Below are 18,812 nucleotides of genomic sequence, written 5' to 3' on the forward strand. Positions count from 1 at the left end.
GCTTTTCCCTTTGATGGAGGTGTTGCTTTGCTGTTACTACTGGACACCAGAGACTTGACCTCTAGGCCTCTGTCACTTTGGAGCCTGGGGTTCTCTGACTTGTATGCTATGGATATCTGTAAATTGGAGAGCGAGAGAATATTCTGAGTTTACAAACAGGTTGAATTTACACTAAATACATGAATATCTTGATTTGGAAGGCTGAGGGTGAACTTTGACCAGTACTGAACATTTTAAAGCACTTTTTTAGAATGGCTTTAACAGGCAAAACCAGTCCACTTTGACTAACATTTTAGGATAAAAGTAGCTTAAACTTGTTTATTGTAAAGAATACAAATAATAATAATACTCACCGTTTCCATTTCAGGCATTTATATGTTGAAATTGCTTTCAATTAAAGTTTGTTGATAAAACAGTTATTTTAGGTTTGATCTGTAGCTATGTTTATTCCATATTCTGTGCTTTTCCAAATATTCTGGAACGATGCATCATAATGGAGGTGCGTATATAATAGTCTTTGGGAGCGTCCATTCCTAGTATCTCGCAGCTTTGCTGTCATATGATTTGTTTCAGGTATCAAGGTGCAAGATTATCCAGATCCCTCCAAATAAATAATATAAATATAGTTTTTTTTGTGTTATTTTGTTTGTTTGTTTTACAAAAACAACCACGACAAATAATATAATAAATAATCTGTGTGCGTACGTGCAATTGTCAATGTTTCCTCCATTGATTAAAACCACAACTGTTAGAAAACAACCTGGTGAATCAACTTGAAATATTGTGTGTGTGGTTAATAACACAAACATTTACTGTAGGCTGCTGTGAATTGAATAGTCTACCCTTTCACTGCTGATAGCAGGCCCACTGTACCTGAGGTAGGATCTCTAATTCTATGGGGAAATTAATTGGGGATGGATTTATCTGTGACACGCGGGAAAGGGCGCTGTAAATTATTTTTGAGATTTACTTAGCTCCCTAGCTTTTCATGTCACCAAATGCCTATTTGCGGGTAAGTGACACCAATAAAGTTACTAAATTTGAAAGGTCAATGTACTGTCGACCTAGAAAGTCGGGCGTCCATTTTTTAAACACACAAGGTTACTTGTTGAAAAATATACGTCGTTTGTCAGCAAGCTAATAACAACAACAACACAAGCTAGCTACCAAAACAACTACTTCAGGGTCATTAGCGTGACTTGTATCATACGATTATTTTAGCTAATAAGAAACGTTTTCTATAGCTGTGTTGACTTGGTTGTGCTTGTTGTATTGCAACCGAGAAAGCGGCACCACTAGCCTGCTAGATAAAAACAGCTAGCTAGATAGTAGCTTGAATTGCACACAAATGGGACACATACGTTAGCTGTTTTACTCGGCTATATACATTTTGTCTAGCTAGTAACAACTGCAAATATTTCATCCTATTGTCTTATTCTATGACAAAGTACAATTTACTGTCTGCTAACGTTAGCCCCCGCTCATGTAACTGTAACGTTAAACTGTTGTGTTCATTCAGGCCTCGATGCATGAAAGCCCAGAAACGCAAATCGAGCACCCCAAAACCACGGCCCATGTGTTCTAAAGCCTTAAAGAGGGTTGAGACAACCTGTGCCCCCAGATCTCCAATGGTGGTCCACTCTGCACTCTCTCTGTTAATAGACATATCTCAATTTCCACCCCTGCTAAGGGAAAGGGCATTGGGGTGACAGTCCCAGATGGGCTGTCACAAAGGAGACACTCCCAGGTTCAAGCAGAGAACCATTGCTTCATGTACGGAGGGATGAGAAAAGGAATGGGGAAGAGAGAGGGATGACAAGTAACACAGTGTGTTTTGCTGAGATATGAAGGGATATGGGAGTTTGTGTGCAAGGGCATTTAATTGGTTTTACATGCTTCAGTGGTGGGAATGTGATCATCTCCTATCTCATTGTTAAATCTTTGTATTGTGTCTGCTGCAGGCCAGCTTAAGAATGGGGAGGATTGCCAGCTATCTCCCAGCCCCTCCGAGGCAGAGGAGGAGGATACAGAACTGGGCCTGGTAATCACCTTAGGTGAGCTTCTCAACTCTGCTTCTTGTGACACGCCGAATAGACAAGAACAATTCTCTGCCCTTTGAACATTTGGTTGTGCATCAGCAGTTTTTCCTCTTATGTCACTCACTCAATTAGCCCATGTCAGAATTCTTTTTTTTAAATTGTAAGTTATTCTAGCCAGCTATCTAACTTGTAGTAATCATGGTCAAATTACCAACCTGGGGGCCCCTATTCAAATAAAATCTAATGTATTTATGTCACAAAGTGCTTATACAGAAACCCAGCCTAAAACCCCAAATAGCAAGCAATGCAATGTATATTTTGTTTGTCACTCTCACTCAGATATCATATTCAAAACTGCAATCATTTCTCTTCACCTTAGAATTAGCTGTAAAGCTGCAGTTATTTTTTCTCTGCCCCATGGCATTTATTTTTTACATTTGCATGAAATTATTTATTAAATTTCCAAATCTTGTCTTCGCCCCATGACAAAATATGTAGAATTGCTGCAAACTTGCTTTCCAACCCCTTGGCAAAATGTGTGGAATTGCAGGAAATTAGCTCTCTCCACTGTCAAGAGGGGGGCCGCTAAAAGGTTTTGCTCCCAACAATTTCACGTAGGGCCCCCAAAAGTCTAGGGCTGGCTCTGACTGCGTGTGTGTGGGTATGGATGTTGTTATTCAGACCCGTGAGCCACTGCAGCCCCTCATGAGTTGCTTATACCTGCTCTATAGGAAGTGGGCATACCCACCATTTTGGAAACACTGAACCAGATTTCTAGTGTATGAGAATTGGGTTTCTGTTTTGATTACTTACTTCCGTCTGAAGATGGAGAGGATTTTGGGGGCCAGAGGCTGACAACGAGGAAGAGCGCTTTAGACAATGGGCAGGAAGAGGGACACTCCGCGGCTGGAAAAAGGTCATCAGAAGATTCATCCAGTGACAGCGATGAGGATGAGTTTGAGCAGCTGGATATGGATCTGGAGAGGAAGTCACAGCAACACAACTTGACCTCCGTCAATGTCCGGACCATCCTTCATGTGAGTTACCTGGAGTCTCAATCCGGTCAAAAGAGGGGTTAATGCTAACTGCTAAGTACTAATGTTAGTGTTGAACATTTTTGACTGACACCTGTGAATGTTGCCCTCAGTAGGTGATAACCAACGAGCATGTAGTGGCCATGATGAAAGCAGCCATCCAGGAGACGCAGGACCTAGCCCTATTTGTGAGCGTCAACTTACAGCAAGTTATACTGACAGTACAACTCAGAAATTGGTTGCTAATATCACTTGCAAGTTTTTAATGATTTCTCTCTCTGCCTGAATTCAATGTTTTTATCTTCTATTTGCATCCCTCAGGAGCCCAAGATGACCCGCTCCAGACTGAAGGAGGTGGTAGAAAAGGGGGTGGTGGGTTTCCAGTAACACAACTTGCAGCTCGCTACCTCTTAATATCCTTTCCTGGATTCATCTCAATAGTCTAAAGCGGCTTCCTCTCCTCTTGCAGAGCATCCCCACCTGGAATATTTATCCTATCAAAAGGGCCCTTGAAGTGAAGGTATGTCCCTGTCACACAAAGTGCTAGTGTCATGTGAAATACTTTATTACTCCTCACTGTTGTGTGTAGTCTGTTGCTTTGTCTCTCTGTTTCGCTCCTTCCCTCTCATCTCGCTCCCTACTTCCTCTCCCCAGCCCCCCCAGTTTGTAGACATCCCTCTGGAGGAGGAGGAGGACTCCTCTGATGAAGAGTACTGCCCCGATGAGGAGACTGCAGAGGAGGTGAGGAAGAGCTCCATCTCTGCTCCGTTAGTCAATTAATTTTTGTTCAATCAGTCAAAAGGGTGTGCTATGTGACTACAATGTCATGCCTGTGACATTGTCGTTTCAGACGTTTTGGAGCGACGTGGACAGCACAGGCTCGTTGCCACAGTGTGCCCGAGGGGCGCTGCCCAGGACCCCTGGACACTGAGTGTGAAGACAGATTTGACAGTCTCAGACAGGTAACACACTGCACCTCTGCATTTGGCATTTGATTGAAAGTTATCGAAATGATTGGGGGGGAAATAATGCAAAATTTTTGTCACAAGTACAGTGAAATGCCTTTCTTGACAGCTCTCAACCGAACAATGCAGTAATCAATACAAATGTAATACTAAAGATAACTTAAGGTAGAACAAAAACACATGAGAAATAGAAATAAGAAGGAAGTAAACCTACTATATACAGGGTCAGAGTTAACTGACTGAGTTAATGTTTACAATGTGCACTGGATGAGTAAGAGTTTACTGTAATGTTGGTATTGGTTTATGTTTAGAAGCCGAGGTAGCCCAGACATCTGAGGGTGGAGACTGTTCCTATGGGGCCCCCTCCTCCACTGGCCCCACCCGGCCCCTCAGGGCCCAAGACGGCACCTTCCTGGAGAAGCTTCACGCAGTGGAGGAAGAGCAGGAACTCAGACCCATCTGCACCGAACCCTTCCAGGTATTGAAACTGTTTAACTATTAATGGGTTGCACTTCCATCACTTAGTCGCGTCGTTGCCATTATTATGAACCTTCTACAGACGCCGCAGCCATATTTGTGCCCGACTGATGCCAAGTCATTTTGGACGGCGGCTAATTACACTACAGTGGCTTGGAAATAGAATGACAGTGCTATAGTAGAAAAATAATGAGTCGAAAAAAACTTTTCCATCATAATCTCGTCAAACTTACTTTAGAGATAGGGCTATGTTTGCATTAGCTAGCAAAGTTTGTCAAAAATAGCCAGCTAAAATTCAGTGCTGTCCCCTCAATCATGGCTAGCTAGCTAAAGTTATACGGCATCTAAAGTCAATCTGGCGACGTCACAATTATGACAAAAGGTTTTCCTACTAATTATTTGCTTCCTTTTGAATTGTCACTGTGTTTTCAAGCCACTGTAATGCACTTTGATGAAATCTTCATCACCACTATTGACAATGCATTGAGTAGAACGTTCATTCGGGCATCAGTCCTCAAGAGAACGTTCAAAACAATATTGTGATGAAATGTGCAACTCATGAATACTAGCAGACTATTCAGCTATACCAGGAAATCACCAGACTCTTATCGGGACACTATTCAGCCATATCAGGACCAAAGTCAATGTGAATATCTTTCTTCATTGGTTCCATCTATCTGTTTCCAGCCTTTGACTGGAGGTGCAGGGTTTAGCCTGGTGGCGTGTCGTACCCGCTCCAAACGGATCCTGAGGAACGTGCCCCTGGGCAAGCTGGAGGCGGAGCTACATGCCCCTGACATCACGCCTGACATGTACGACTACAGCTTGGCCCTGGAGGACCGCGAGTGGCTGCAGGGCCTCATGACATCTGACATGGAGAATGACGGTTAGGATTCAAAGAAAGGGATAATGAGGGAGGGTTCAAGGATGGGCAGTGTACTATTGAAATGGAATGGTCCAACCATGTAGAAACCGATGCAACAGGATTTTACGCTGTTGCTTAAGGAACACATCATTCTCAAAAATGGGCCATGGATTCATTTTTTCTGGAGCAAATACTTTATTAGTGAAATACACCAAAAAGTTGGCACTCCTCCAAACACTGAAAAGTGTCAAGCAGGCAGTAGGAGACAGATGGAGCTGCATTTAACCTGTGTGTGTGTACATGTTTTACGGGAGGTGTGTGTGTGTGTAGCTGGTTTAATTGCTCTCTGTCTGTTTGCTCTGTCATGTTTTGCTCATTTTGACCTTTTCCCCCACTGCTCTGCTCCTGTTTGTCTCCCCCACTCTGCCTCATCTCTCCCGCTTCTTCTTCACTCGTTATGGTTGTGTGTGTTGACAGCCCTTAGGCCATTTACCTTTCTTCACTTTGAAATAGTTTAAAATAAATGTTTCTGTGTGTCTCTCGCTACCTCCGCCTTCTCTTTTCTCTCTCAGAAGAGGGTGATGATGATGACGACCCAGAGTATAATTTCCTGGAGGATCTGGATGAGCCTGACCGAGAGGACTACAGGAATGACCGGGCCGGACGCATCACCAGTGATTCTCTGTAATAATGTTTCCATATATCAACCCTAATCACAGACAGACATATAGGGGCCTGGTAAATTCCATTTGTTTAATTTAAGGAAAAAATAAACCAACCTATGTCCTTTCTTCCTCTCTCAGAAAAGGAAGTGGAGGAGCTTTGAGACAGTGAGGAGGATTATGGGATCATATCTGCAAGTCTCTTTCTTAAAAAAAATCTCTCTTTCTGAATCTCGCTCTTTTTACCTCTTCAGTTCTAGGATGATGAGCTAATAGTGAATGGACAGGATGACGATAGGCACAAAGAAGATGAAGAGAGGGAGGAAGCTGCTCCACCCCTGAGCGCTCCGCAATTCAACGTTCCACAAGCCAGTCGGTATGATTCCACCCTGACCCTTTCCTTATTTCTCTCGGGAAAGAAAGGGCTTTCAAAAAGTATACCGCCAACCCAGTATGTAAGTAGCCTTGAGTCGGAACAGCTTGTAGGAGCAGATCTCCTGTTTCTATAGCATGAGGCAGCTTGATGTACAAGTAGACCCCCTGGACAGGATGCTAGTCTATCGCAGGGCCTTACACCCAATCTATCTCCTTAATGCTGAGTGCCAAGCAGAGGCTCATTGGTTCCCATTTTTACAGTCTTTGGTATGACTCGGCTGGGGATCAAACTCCCAACATTCCGATCTTAGGGTGGACACTAACCACTATGTCACTGAGTTGGTCCACCAACCCAGTACCTCATATTAATAAAGATGTAGAGCTTTTACTGCAGAGCAAACAACAAGAGGAAGAAACTAGACTTTGAGATGCGCTTAAAATGCCAACTGTCGTATGTGTTATGAACAACTGCAGGATACGTGACTGCAGCCGCTCATGCGTTTGAGCCTATCCATCTATGACATTATGGGAATTACTTGAAATTACGTACACACACACCAAGTCCTCCCTTCGGGACAGAGCAGCGGAGGGGTGCTGTATCTGCTTGGGTAGGGAGGCAGAGAAATGCTCTGGTGTTTTCTCTTCCTCTGAAGTGTCATGAGGTGGACAGAACTCACAGTCGAGCTACAATCCACACTAACACACAGAACTCACAGTAGAGGTACAATCCACACTAACACACAGAACTCACATTGGAGCTACAGCAACTCACACTTACTAACAAAAGACACACCGCTAACAAACTCACTTTGTGTCTCACACACACTTCCAGTGCGCCAGGTGTTCAGTAGCTGGTTGGCACATGTGCCCACTTTGATGTTTGAACTGTGACGTCTGAGAGATCTCTGTGTGTGCGACGTGCTGTTTTCAGGCCACTTCTCTGAACTGACAGGAGCAGAGAGCGCTTTACTTCCTTCCAGCAACTGTCCACGCACGCATACGTTTGCATCACTGTGTCCTGGTCCTGGCTGTAATGGGTGTCTCTAAACGTTAACGAGGCAGTATGACGTGGGGAGAGACACAGGTTTTTCCACACTATGGAGTCAGGGCTCTGTGACAGTGCAACCACTAATGACTCAGCAACGTTAGGGAAAGTAGAGGAGGATAATAGAGGTGGGTAGAGAGGGTTAAGTCTCTCCACTGTGATTTCAGTCTACACAAGCGGGGCTATGCTTTTGTCACGTTCCAAATGTTCAGTGCACAAAAGTACATAGAGCTACGCAAACGAACCTCCGTCAGATCCCGTTGTGTAGACTGTAGAGCATTTTAAACAGAATATTGCATAATCCAAACATATGCTGAACAAAAATAAAAATGCAACATGTAAAGTGTTGGTCCCATGTTTCATGAGCTGAAATAAAAGATCCCAGAAATGTTCCATATGCACAAAAATTATTTCTCAATGTTGTGCACAAATTTATTTACATCCCTGTTAGTGAACATTTCTCCTTTGGCAAGATAACCCATCCACCTGACCGGTGTGGCATATCAAGAAGCTGATTACATAGCATGATCATTACACGGGTGCATCTTGTGCTGGGGACAATAAAAGGCCACTCTAAAATGTTCAGTTTTGCCATACAATTCAATGCCACAGATATCAAGTTTTGAGGGAGCGTGCAGTTGGCATGCTGACTGCAGGAATGTCCACCAGATCTGTTACCAGTGAATTGAATGTTAATTTCTCTACCATAAGCTGCCTCCAACGTTGTTTTAGAGAATTTGGCAGTATGTCCAACTGGCCTCACAACCGCAGACCACGTCTAACCATGCCAGCCCAGGACATCAACATCTGGCTTCTTCACTTGCAGCATTGTCTGAGACCAGCCACCTGTACAACTGATGAAACTGAGGAGTATTTCTGTCTGTGGAGGGAAATGTATTCTGATTGGCTGGGCCTGGCTCCCCAGTGGGTGGGCCTATTCTCACCCATGGCTGGGCCCCTGCCCAGTCATGTGAAATCCATAGATTAGGGCAGAATTAATTTATTTAAATTGACTGATTTCCTTCTATGAACTGTAACTCAGTAAAATGTTGAGTTCTTATATTTTTGTTGAGGATAATTCCAGTCAAGTCTCTCTTCAGTCCCATCTCCCACATGGGCCACATGTACTGATATTTTGGGGGATAAAGTCTGCAAAATGACCATATTCAAATGCCAGCCAGTGTCCAGATGTTTGGGATGGAGAGAAGCCTGAAAGCAAGACGGTTTGCAGTGATGAGGATCGAAGGGAGGACTACTCCCTACAAGGCTACTCTTAAGTTATTGAAATGTGGTGTGCTTTCTGGCGCCACATGTCTGTCTTAGATTCACCCAATGGGTACTTCATTTTGGTAGTAGTGAAGGAGTATCTAGCTAGCTACACCTAACATTACTACGGAGTCCATGAACTGCAGTAACTGAGCTCAAACTTCATCCGAGCCCTACTATGGAGAAGCCACACAGACGGGAGGGACAGTGAGACACCTTGATGACTCTGTGCTGCCTGCCTGCTATATTTTCTTGCTCTCCCCTTACGACCATCTTTCTCTGACCACTCAAGCCATGAACTTTCCCCACCCTCTCAGGACCTTCCTTCACATGAATGATGTTTTTGTAAATTGCTATGCTTTAAAGCACTCAGATGATTTATGCAATGAAGTGCTATAAGAATTGAATGTATTATTATGTCATCAATATGATTATTATTTTCCCCTCCCGACCTCTGCCGGTTTCAGGAGCCACTTGCTAACAGATAGGTGGTGTACTGTGAGGGAGCAGATGGAGGCTCTGCAGCAGCGGAGAGCTCTCCATGAGACTCCTGGCCGTTCCACCCCCGTTGTCATGGTATCACCCCCCCATGGTACTGCAACCACCTCTGCCCTGCCCCGCCCTCACGCTCGACCACACCCAGAAACTCCAGCTGCGGCAGCAAGTCCAACAGGTAGGTTGGCCCGCTCATAAAACCTAATTGAGGAACTGAAGTTGCCCTGCACCACAAGGCCCACACCACCAAACAATACCTGGTGAGTCACTGAGGCTCGCTCTATCTATATATACCCTTTTCAAGTCCTAGTCTCTGTGTGCCTTCCTCCCAGGAGGAGCTCTAGGCGTTTGCCCAGCGTGAGGCGATCAGGTCAGTCCGGCCCCAGGCTTCAGCAGCATTTTCAGGGCTTGTAACCTCCAGGGGGCACTGTCTCTGGTCCAGGAGCAGGAGAGCTCTGTCTCGCCATCTGCTCCTTCTCCAACCCCCCCCCCCCCCTGCCAGGTAATGAACATGGAGGTCTGGTGTGTGTGTGGTTCATATGTAAAGACGTGAGAGTCTGAATTGTATGTACTAAAGATGGTATCGATAGCCTGTGTGTGTAGCTGTTTTGTGTTATCTATGTGTCAGAGGGTGGGTTTTGTGAATTGCTTGAAAGTATTTGGTTGTCCCTGCAGTGTGTACATACCCTCTGCTGCCTGCTGAGACGGCCTGGCTGCTCGCCACCTGCTCCGTCTTCCTCTATCCAGAGCTCCTGCCCCACTGCAGCCTGGACACTGCACCGCACCCTCCACGCACCAAGAACAACTTCTACACACGCGGAGAGGACAGGTACGTGCACACACACACACATTTACACATGCAGCACGTCCTGTGTGGGGAGACAAACTCCACAGGAGCTCATGTTCATAAACAACAGCAACCTGTTCAAAAACAATCCTCATTTACACAGTCCCTGGTCAAAAATGACTATGCCTAACGTGAGTATTTTATGTCAGTGAGTGCCTGCTCAGTATTGAGCTGAATATAAACACTTGAAGGGGTGTTAACCCGTGTTGAAAAGAGAGGGTCTCTCTCTCTCAAACCCATTCAATGACCGTTCACCGACATAGGTGGAACAATGAGGGCCTATGTCATCTTTACTGCTACAACCAAGCATCAAATTCCTCTTTGCATGGTTGAATGTTTGACTAAAGACTAGATATTTACTCGCAATGTGGATTTTTGTTCCAGACTCATTGTACTGGGGCGGAAGGACTTCAGCCAGACAGAGCTCCCCTACTAGCTCATGTGTCGCTACCTCATCCGTACCAAGAAGCAGGACCAGCTACGCTCCCGTGTCAAGGAGCTGTGTGGCCACAAGGCATCTGACAACGCTATCAAGGTGTGGACCTCACAACTCATTGATTCTTATCACAGTCTTTCTAAATGTTTTGATCATGCCTTGATGTAACCACCTGCTGCCATGTTGGGCTTTCTGTTATTTTCTTCTCTCTCATTTGTACTGTCAGCACAACATAGTTCCTGCCATGTAGGAGACCTGTGGCAGGGTGATGCCAGGGGAAGAGCGCCCCCCAGTGGGGAGAGAGATGTCCGTCATGCCCAACTGGCTACGGGTACGAAACTCACCCACCACCACTCTCAGTATTTACTTATCAGAGAAAATGTGTCATTCTCCATTTTACTTCCCCGTTACTACTAATACGTACTAATTCCTATGTAAATTGTTTCTCCTCTACAGAAGAGTCTACCATTCATCCACAGGGCAGTGAGGGAGTATAATAAACCACATGGGAAATCCCCACCCAGAATACCTTCACCTCCTCCAGCACTGCCGTACACGTTCGCCAATGGGACGCGATATCCCCCATCTCTCCCTAGGAATGTCACCCTGCGCCTACACCCCTGCATGAACTACAAAGGCGAGCGCCACCCATCGCCCCTAAACCTCGTCCCTTCTTCCGGTGCCGACAGAGATGGCCGCCTCGCTTCACGTTCCTAGGAAACTATGCAGTATTTTGTTTTATATGTATATACTGTACGCTATACCATCTACTGCATCTTGCCATCTTGACGTAATTAAATGTATCACTAGCCACTTTAAACAATGCCACTTTATATAATGTTTTCATACCCTACATTACTCATCTCATATGTATATACTGTACCCTATACCATCTACTGCATCTTGCCTATGCCGTTTGGCCATCACTCATTTATATATATATTTATGTACATATTTGTATTCATTCCTTTACACTTGTGTGTATAAGGTAGTTGTTGTGAAATTGTAGGTTATATTACTTGTTAGATATTACTGCATGGTCGGAACTAGAAGCACAAGCATTTCGCTACACTTGCATTAACACCTGCTAACCATGTGTATGTGACAAATACATTTGATTTGATTTCTACGCTTTTACCCGTTCTGCCCCCCTTACGCCCCTAGCCAAAGCCCCTCCAGATGTTCCTGGACCTATCCCCTTGCAAGGTGTCATCCTATTGGCCAAGGCCCCAAGCACTACAATCCGAAGGGCCCTGCCGTTTTCCCAGGCTCCTGGCACTGCTCCATGGGCAGGAGTGACATTGGTCCAGGTCTTACCCTCCATCCCGATGGGAACCCCCTCTCTCTGGTCAGGGCGTGGTCACAGCGTGTGTGATGCAAACGAGGTCTAATCAAACAGAGAAAAAAACACCCCCGGGCACCGTTTCACAAACTGCTACCCATCCAGCCGGCTACCCCAAAGCCATCACCCCCACCCCCGTGTTTGCTCTTCCAGCAGAGAATGGTGGTACTCCCTCATTGGTCACTAACTCTGCCCGTCGTGCCTGTGCTGCTCCAAGATTGGCCAAGCGGCCCTCACGCTCCACCCCTTCCCACCAGGACACTCAGACTGGTGGGAAGGGGTGGACCAGAGTAGCTCTCGCCCATACTCTGCCCAGGCCCCTCCTGCCTGCCCCACCCAGCTTGTAAGTTTCCCAGAACTATCCCCCCACACCCCCGGATAGCAGGCTCCAGATCAAGTCTAGCCCTGTGTTCTTCTCTCATACGCTCTCTCCTCCCCTTAGCATCAAAACCAGCCCTATGAACCCTTCCCTGGACAATCAGAACAGCGACCTGGGGCAACCAATCCATGCAGAGGTCAAAGATGAAGTTGGGTTTGACCCATCCTTAACCTACTCCCAAAACCTGGATACACTCCGAACGCTACAAATACAGACGCTTTCACACTCCAGTCTAGCAGCTCCCATGCTATTATGTCTCCGTCAATCATCCAGAGTCTCTCAGCCCCTAAGAATGACCCGTATGTACTGGTACAAACTGCGACCCATGGTTCTACACAAATGCTCTGGGTGCCCAAAAACTGCCTGGTCTCAAATGGGTCCGTGTCATCCAATGCTTCAGAGAATGGGTTTCACTGGTCTGAAAGCCTCCCTTTTGGTCTGTCGCCTGCACCCCAACACAATATTATTGGGTTAACAAATGGCATACCTTCCTGCCTCTCGCCACTCACCACTTTACCTAATGGCAGAATGGGCTACCAGCAGGCACTTGGTGTCCGGTTGCCCAGCAACAGTGTTCTGACCAGTGGAGATGCGTCCGGGCAGAGTTTAGAGGAGCAGCTCCACCGATTGGTGGAAGGATTACGGGAAGAGGGGGAGCTGGAAGAGAAGGAGGGTCCTCTTCTGACACTGAGTCGCCCTCTGGGAGCCCCTGCTCCAGCCTGGAAAGCCATGCTGACGCCCTGGAGAGAATGATGGTTGGTGAGATGGAGGATGGGGTGGAGAAGAACAGGATAGGGGGAGAAGAAGAGAGGTGGGGCTAGAGAGGTGGTGCATGGCAGCTACATCAACGCACATACCTGACATACCTCCTGAGGGAAATCGTGGTGAAGAGGATGAGAGAAGGGAGGAAGATTGTGGTGTGCATGGCATGGGCATGCTGAGTGGAAGGACTGGAGCACAGGAACAAACTGGAGGAGGAGAGAAGAATGATGGAGAAAAGGGTGACCAAAGAGAAGGAGACAGTGGAGGAGAGAAACGGAGAGCAGGGTGGAGAGGGAAGAAGGAGAAAGAGATGGACGACAGAATGGAGGAGGAGAGAAGGATGGTGATGGAGAGCAGGAGAGGCAAGGGGAGGAGGAGAACTTTGATGACCTTACTGAGGATGAAGATGAAGTGATGTCATCAGCCTCAGAGGAGTCTGTTCTCTCAGTGCCTGAGCTGCAGGTACGTGATTTAAAAGTTTAAGTTTTCATTTTTCTGTTCAGACAGCTAGCAAATGTTTCTATTTTTACAACATTCTAACTTAATATATCTAGAAAGTAATAAATATTATCTTCATTAGTTCTCCATAAACCTGCTAACAGTCGCACACCATCCATCCCACAGGAAACCATGAAGAAACTGACATGGCTGGCCTCCGAGGGGAGGCTGTGTGTCTCTGAGGAGGACAACTCTCCAAACTCCCCCAACTCCCCAGAACTCCCAGGAGGACAACTGTCCAAACTCCCCCAACTCCCCAGTCTCCCAGAACTCCCAGGAGGACAACTGTCCAAACTCCCCCAACTCCCCAGTCTCCCAGAACTCCCAGGAGGACAACTGTCCAAACTCCCCCAACTCCCCAGTCTCCCAGAACTCCCAGGAGGACAACTGTCCAAACTCCCCCAACTCCCCAGTCTCCCAGAACTCCCAGGAGGAGGAGGGGCCCACCAAAGGGGAGGAGCTGGAGTCTGGGGACGGCAGGGTCAGTAAGGGCCCTGGAGAGGAGGACTTGCCCGCTGGGGAGGGAACCCCCAGAGCCAGTGGGAAGGGAGCTGGATGCGGCAGAGGTCAGTCTAGGGGTGATGGAGACCCACTACAAAATGTTTTAATGTTCTCAGAAAAGGTCTACTAAGTATTCACTTCCATATGAGTACTAATTACAATCCTCGTTTTGTATCTTCTCTCTTTTCCTGTGGTTGGGTACCCTCAGGGCGAGGCAGTCTGAGGCATAGTCGTGGTCCGGAGCGGGACAGTAAGGACACGTCCAAGCTGCTGCTGCTCTATGACGACCACATTCTAGACAACGACCCCCTCAGAGAGAGCAAGGACATCGCCTTTGCACAGGCCTACTTGAACAGGGTAAGGTGGATGCCTTTTGTAAAGTGGATTTTGGATTTCGGGTAGCATACTCTAAATGACATACTTCACAACAAGTTGCATAGCATTAGTAGCAGTTATCTAATAAAAAAAGGGTCAACTTTAACCCTCGAACCTGTCTTCCTCCTTCAGGTGCGGGAAGCCCTTCAGGGCGTACCTGGTAAGGTTTAGGAGTTCTTAGGGCTGCTATATGAGTTTGAGCAGGGGGTTGAGGGGTGCAGCGCAGTGGAGCTCTTCTCCCAGCTCCATCCTGTCCTGGGGGAATGGCCAGACCTCCTCAGAGACTTTGCGGCCTTCCTCCTCCCGGAGCAGGCTTTGGAGTGTGCCCTGGTAAGGATGACATCACAGCCGCTTATCACTTCGTATTGGATATTTTTATAGATGCTTATTCAGGTGCTTATTAAGTATCAGGCCCAATGTAACAGAGCGTTCATGTATAATTATGTTGAGCAAAAATGATTGTCTTGTAGCATAACACATTGTAGTGAATCTGCAAAGTTCTCACTGCTGAAAAAGCCATTAATACTCTTCGACTTTGATGTTTTATGTCCTGTCCAGTTTGAGGAGCAGCAGACATTTGAGCGAAGTCGACGCTTCCTGAGGCAGCTGGAGATTAGTTTTGGGGAAAACCTGTCTCACTACCAGAAAATCGTACGTGCTCTGCAGGGGGGACCTGGCCTCAGTCCTGCCAGCATAGGAGGTATGCCAGTTTCCTACACCATTTACATTAGTTGTCACCACAGTAAACCAATGTTAAATCACCATTGTTATCCACCTGTTTTCTACAGCTTAAAGCACAGATGTCCTCCCTCCTGAAAGGCCACACACACTTGCAAAGGGAATTCTGGGTATTTTTTGACGAGCTCCGCCCACCCTCAGCCCGTCCAGGGCAGTTTGAGGAGGCTTGTTGGCCAGAGGAGGCAGGGGGCGGAATAGACGGAGGTGAGGGTGTTGGCTTGGGGTCAGGGGGAGGGGCAAGTGGTGGTTTTGACGAAGTGACTCTCCCTGATCTAGAGGAAGAAGATATTCCACCAATGAAGGTCGCAGTCGGAGGAGGAAGATGGGATCTCATGGCATCTACAAGGTTTGAGGATATGTGAACTGTGTAGTTTGTTGATTTCTAATTGCATTTGCAATTATGATTCTGATTTGGCTGGTTGTCTTCCTTCACAGGAGTGTGATTGGCCAGAAAAGGACTGCTTCTGCCTCTGTCATGGGGCCAGCCATGATGCCAAGCTTCGCAGACACAAGAGGAAAGGATGCTCTCGCTGCCACGGCATCAAGGTAGCCTCCGTACTGTAGTGTTTTGTTGTTCTAAACTATGAATAAAATGAGTGAGAGTTATGGAGATGACAGAATGTGACATGCAGTCTTCTCTCAGGCTTCCGATGGCGTCCCCAGGGCGATGAAGAGCCTTGACCCCTTGTACCCCACGGCAACCAGCCCCACAGCCAACCTCCACACTGAGACAGGCGGGGAGGAGGAGAGGGAGGAAGAGCAAGAGGTGGACGCTGAAGTAAAAGACGAAGTCGACAGTGGGGCCAACAGTCCACATCCTGGTAAGAATTGCACTACTGTATGAATTAAGGTTGTTGTCATTATTTGGTCAAAAGCAAAACCGATCTACATAAGTAATATGGCTGAAAATACATTGTTGCCTATAGAATGCAAAACTTTAATGAGCCCCTAAAAAGCAGCTTCTCGTTTTGAAAACTGCATTGTGGCATCGATAAGACTCATAAAGTCAGTCTTGTCCAAAACTGAGATTTGCGAGATGATAGGAAAGAATTGTATGTCACAGAATGAAGGGTACTGTTTTCCTTGGTTTGGGTTTATTTCAATCCTGCCCACAGCACCCAAGTAATCATCAGTTCGGAGCGCAGCTGCACGCGACCTGATTTTAATGCCTATGGTCAATTTGGTTTGACATTCAATATCTCTATGGGGCTAGTTGGGGACCATCAGTAAATGACAATGTACATGGACAAAATGTTTGTCAATGCTGACAAATTTCTGACTTAAAAACATAAACCAACTATGCATTTTAGAATTGCATATACAAATATTGGAAGCATTTAATGAGACAACTAAAAGATGTGCAATGTAAAAATATTGTCCCATTTCCATTGTGTAATTCATTGACTGTCCCTAACTAGCCCCAGAGAGGCTAATCAATGTCAAACCAATTTTGCCACGGTCGCACACCAGCCGGCTGAAGTTAAATAGCGAAATAAGTTGGCTAGCACTAGCTAGCCTAGATGACTTCAAGACACAAGACCTGGTCAATTTATCTATACTGAACAAAAATATAAACGCAACATGCAACAATTTCAAAGATTTTACTGAGTTACAGTTCATAAGGAAATCAGTCAAATGAAAAAACATTATTAGGCCCTAATTTATGGATTTCACATGACTGGGAATACAGATATGCATCTGTTGGTCATAGATACCTTTAAAAAAAAAATAATAATTGGGGTGTGGATCAGAAAACCAGTCAGTATCTGGTGTGACCACCATTTGCCTCATGCAGCGCCACACATCTCCTTCACATAGAGTTGATCAGGCTGTTGATTGTGGCCTATGGAATGTTGTCCCATTCTTCAATGGCTGTGTGAAGTGGCTGGATATTGGTAGGAACAGGAACACACTGTTGTACATGTCGATCCAGAGCATCCCAAATATGCTCAATGGGTGACATGTCTTGTGAGTATGCAGGCCATGGAAGAAATTTGACATTTTCAGCTGCCAGGAATTGTGTACAGATCCTTGCAACATGGGGCTGTGAATTATCATGTTGAAACATGAGGTGATGGTGGCGGATGAATAACACAATGGGCCTCAGGATCTCGTCATAGTATCTCTGTGATTTCAAATTGCCATCAACAAAATGCAATCATTGTCCGTAGCTTATGCCTGCCAATACCATAACCCACAGCCACCATAGGGCACTCTGGTCAGCAAACCGCTCGCTTACACAGCGCCATACAAGTGGTCTGTGGTGGTTGGACAACTCTCGTTTAGCTTCAGTCATGGCTGCTGCATTTCTGAAGAAGCCAAAATATTAGAGCCAAATCAGGAAGTTCAGCCCCCCTTTAAACTCTTTTACACGTTGCAGATAAACAACCATTATGCTTTTCAGAAGAGCAAGGAGCTCCTTCATGGGAGGGTCCTGAGGAAGGCTCACTCCCCATCCCTGAGGAGAAGGAAGAGGAGGATGACGAGGAGGATAAGGATGGGGGAGAGAACATAGCCCCTCGCCAAAGAGGAGTAAGGGGGATGGAGAAGGCTCGGGGGTGTCTGATGGCCCCCCAACACCCTTTAGCAGGGAGATGGAGAACCCTCTGCAGCCTTGTACCAACCCCTCTTCTGATCCCCCAGTGTGTGCCAAAAACATCTCCCTCACTGCCAGTGGGGAGAAGGTCATACTCTGGACAAGGTGAGAGAGACGAGCCTGAAAATGTTTGGTCTTTGTTTTAAAAGGTTTTTGTTAATGAGTGATAATCCTCTTTGGGCTACAGTGAGGCTGACTGTGTCATTCTAACCACCTGTCAGCAGCTAGGTGCCAATCTGAGTACTTTCCAGGCAATAAGACACCCAATGAGGTAAAGATTGTTTTTTGTAACCGAACTATAAAAGGTCCAACAGTAATGCACTTCTTGAAAAGTCTTGGCTTGTGAAATGAACCCTCGTCCACTGACTGCTTTACTGCTCTCCTGTCTAGGTGTCTGCGGTTTCTGGACCTGATGCTCCTGTTCCACACCGCTGCCTGCCAGGTCAACTTAGAGGACGAAACTATGACCACTGAACAGTCACAGACAAGGAGCAGGACTGAACTGGACAGAACCAAGTTCAGACACTTCAAAGGAGAGGAGCAGAGAGGATACTTGTGACTGCAGTATATGCATACCACATATAAACTATTCCAGAAACCAGTTCAAGGCTGGTGAAATCTGGAAGCAACATTTAGGGCATATGAACTCTTAATAAACTCATATCATAATCACCTGAACCTTCACTGAGCTGAAGCAACACCAGCAGCTCGAAAGATGGCAGCTTTTCAAGTTTACCATAACCAATTTTAAACAGTGAGCACTGTGTAACTGTACATCACTAATTTATTTAAATAAATACACCCTTTGTCTTAGTTACAACTCAAATGCACTATTGAGGGACTAGGGAACATAGTCTCTTAGTGTGGCAAAAGTTGTATAAATACTATAAACAGACAATTGGGGTTTAGTCCAGGAATGTACATGTTTTGTATACTTTTTTTCAATTCCGTGAGTTGTGCATGTATGGCACAATATGGGAAATATGAACGGTAATAATACCTGTACAAGAGTTATATATTTTATGCAAAATAAACGTAATTTATCCGTTTGCCTTTTTGATGAATTCCTTTCGTTTATGAGAAACGTTATACAAGGCGCACATCTAGACGTCTAC

At 46.0% G+C, this 18,812-nt stretch overlaps 1 protein-coding gene and 1 pseudogene across 2 annotated transcripts; both read left to right on the forward strand.

The window, feature by feature from the left end:
• The first annotated feature begins 915 nt into the window (after positions 1–915).
• On the forward strand, positions 916–15,861 carry LOC106579671 (GON-4-like protein; annotated as a pseudogene). The gene is made up of 28 exons (XR_014382665.1): positions 916–1,012; positions 1,520–1,773; positions 1,962–2,054; positions 2,865–3,076; positions 3,187–3,261; positions 3,395–3,445; positions 3,543–3,593; positions 3,728–3,814; positions 3,924–4,035; positions 4,350–4,516; positions 5,203–5,401; positions 5,953–6,064; positions 9,196–9,401; positions 9,899–10,052; positions 10,174–10,201; positions 10,537–10,605; positions 10,757–10,837; positions 10,963–11,143; positions 12,002–12,191; positions 12,291–12,380; positions 12,946–13,038; positions 13,635–14,053; positions 14,197–14,345; positions 14,496–14,693; positions 14,922–15,063; positions 15,152–15,447; positions 15,537–15,647; positions 15,734–15,861. The product of XR_014382665.1 is annotated as a GON-4-like protein (transcript).
• Positions 15,848–18,746, forward strand: LOC145850330 (GON-4-like protein). The gene is made up of 4 exons (XM_082962110.1): positions 15,848–15,922; positions 17,506–17,802; positions 17,885–17,968; positions 18,088–18,746. The coding sequence occupies exons 2-4, from the start codon at positions 17,696–17,698 to the stop codon at positions 18,254–18,256; spliced, it is 360 nt and encodes a 119-aa protein (XP_082818236.1). The 5' UTR covers positions 15,848–15,922; positions 17,506–17,695; the 3' UTR covers positions 18,257–18,746.
• The last annotated feature ends 66 nt before the right edge of the window (positions 18,747–18,812 follow it).

This window comes from Salmo salar, chromosome 02 (genome assembly GCF_965601325.2).
Source record: "Salmo salar chromosome 02, fSalSal1, whole genome shotgun sequence".
Taxonomy (NCBI): Eukaryota; Metazoa; Chordata; class Actinopteri; order Salmoniformes; family Salmonidae; genus Salmo; species Salmo salar.

Coding starts and splice junctions, on each gene's coding strand:
- LOC145850330 (XM_082962110.1), top strand. CDS start 17,696: ATGGAGAACCCTCTGCAGCCTTGTACCAACCCCTCTTCTGATCCCCCA. Junction 17,803..17,884: donor AAGGTCATACTCTGGACAAG/GTGAGAGAGACG, acceptor TTTGGGCTACAG/TGAGGCTGACTGTGTCATTC. Junction 17,969..18,087: donor GCAATAAGACACCCAATGAG/GTAAAGATTGTT, acceptor TCTCCTGTCTAG/GTGTCTGCGGTTTCTGGACC.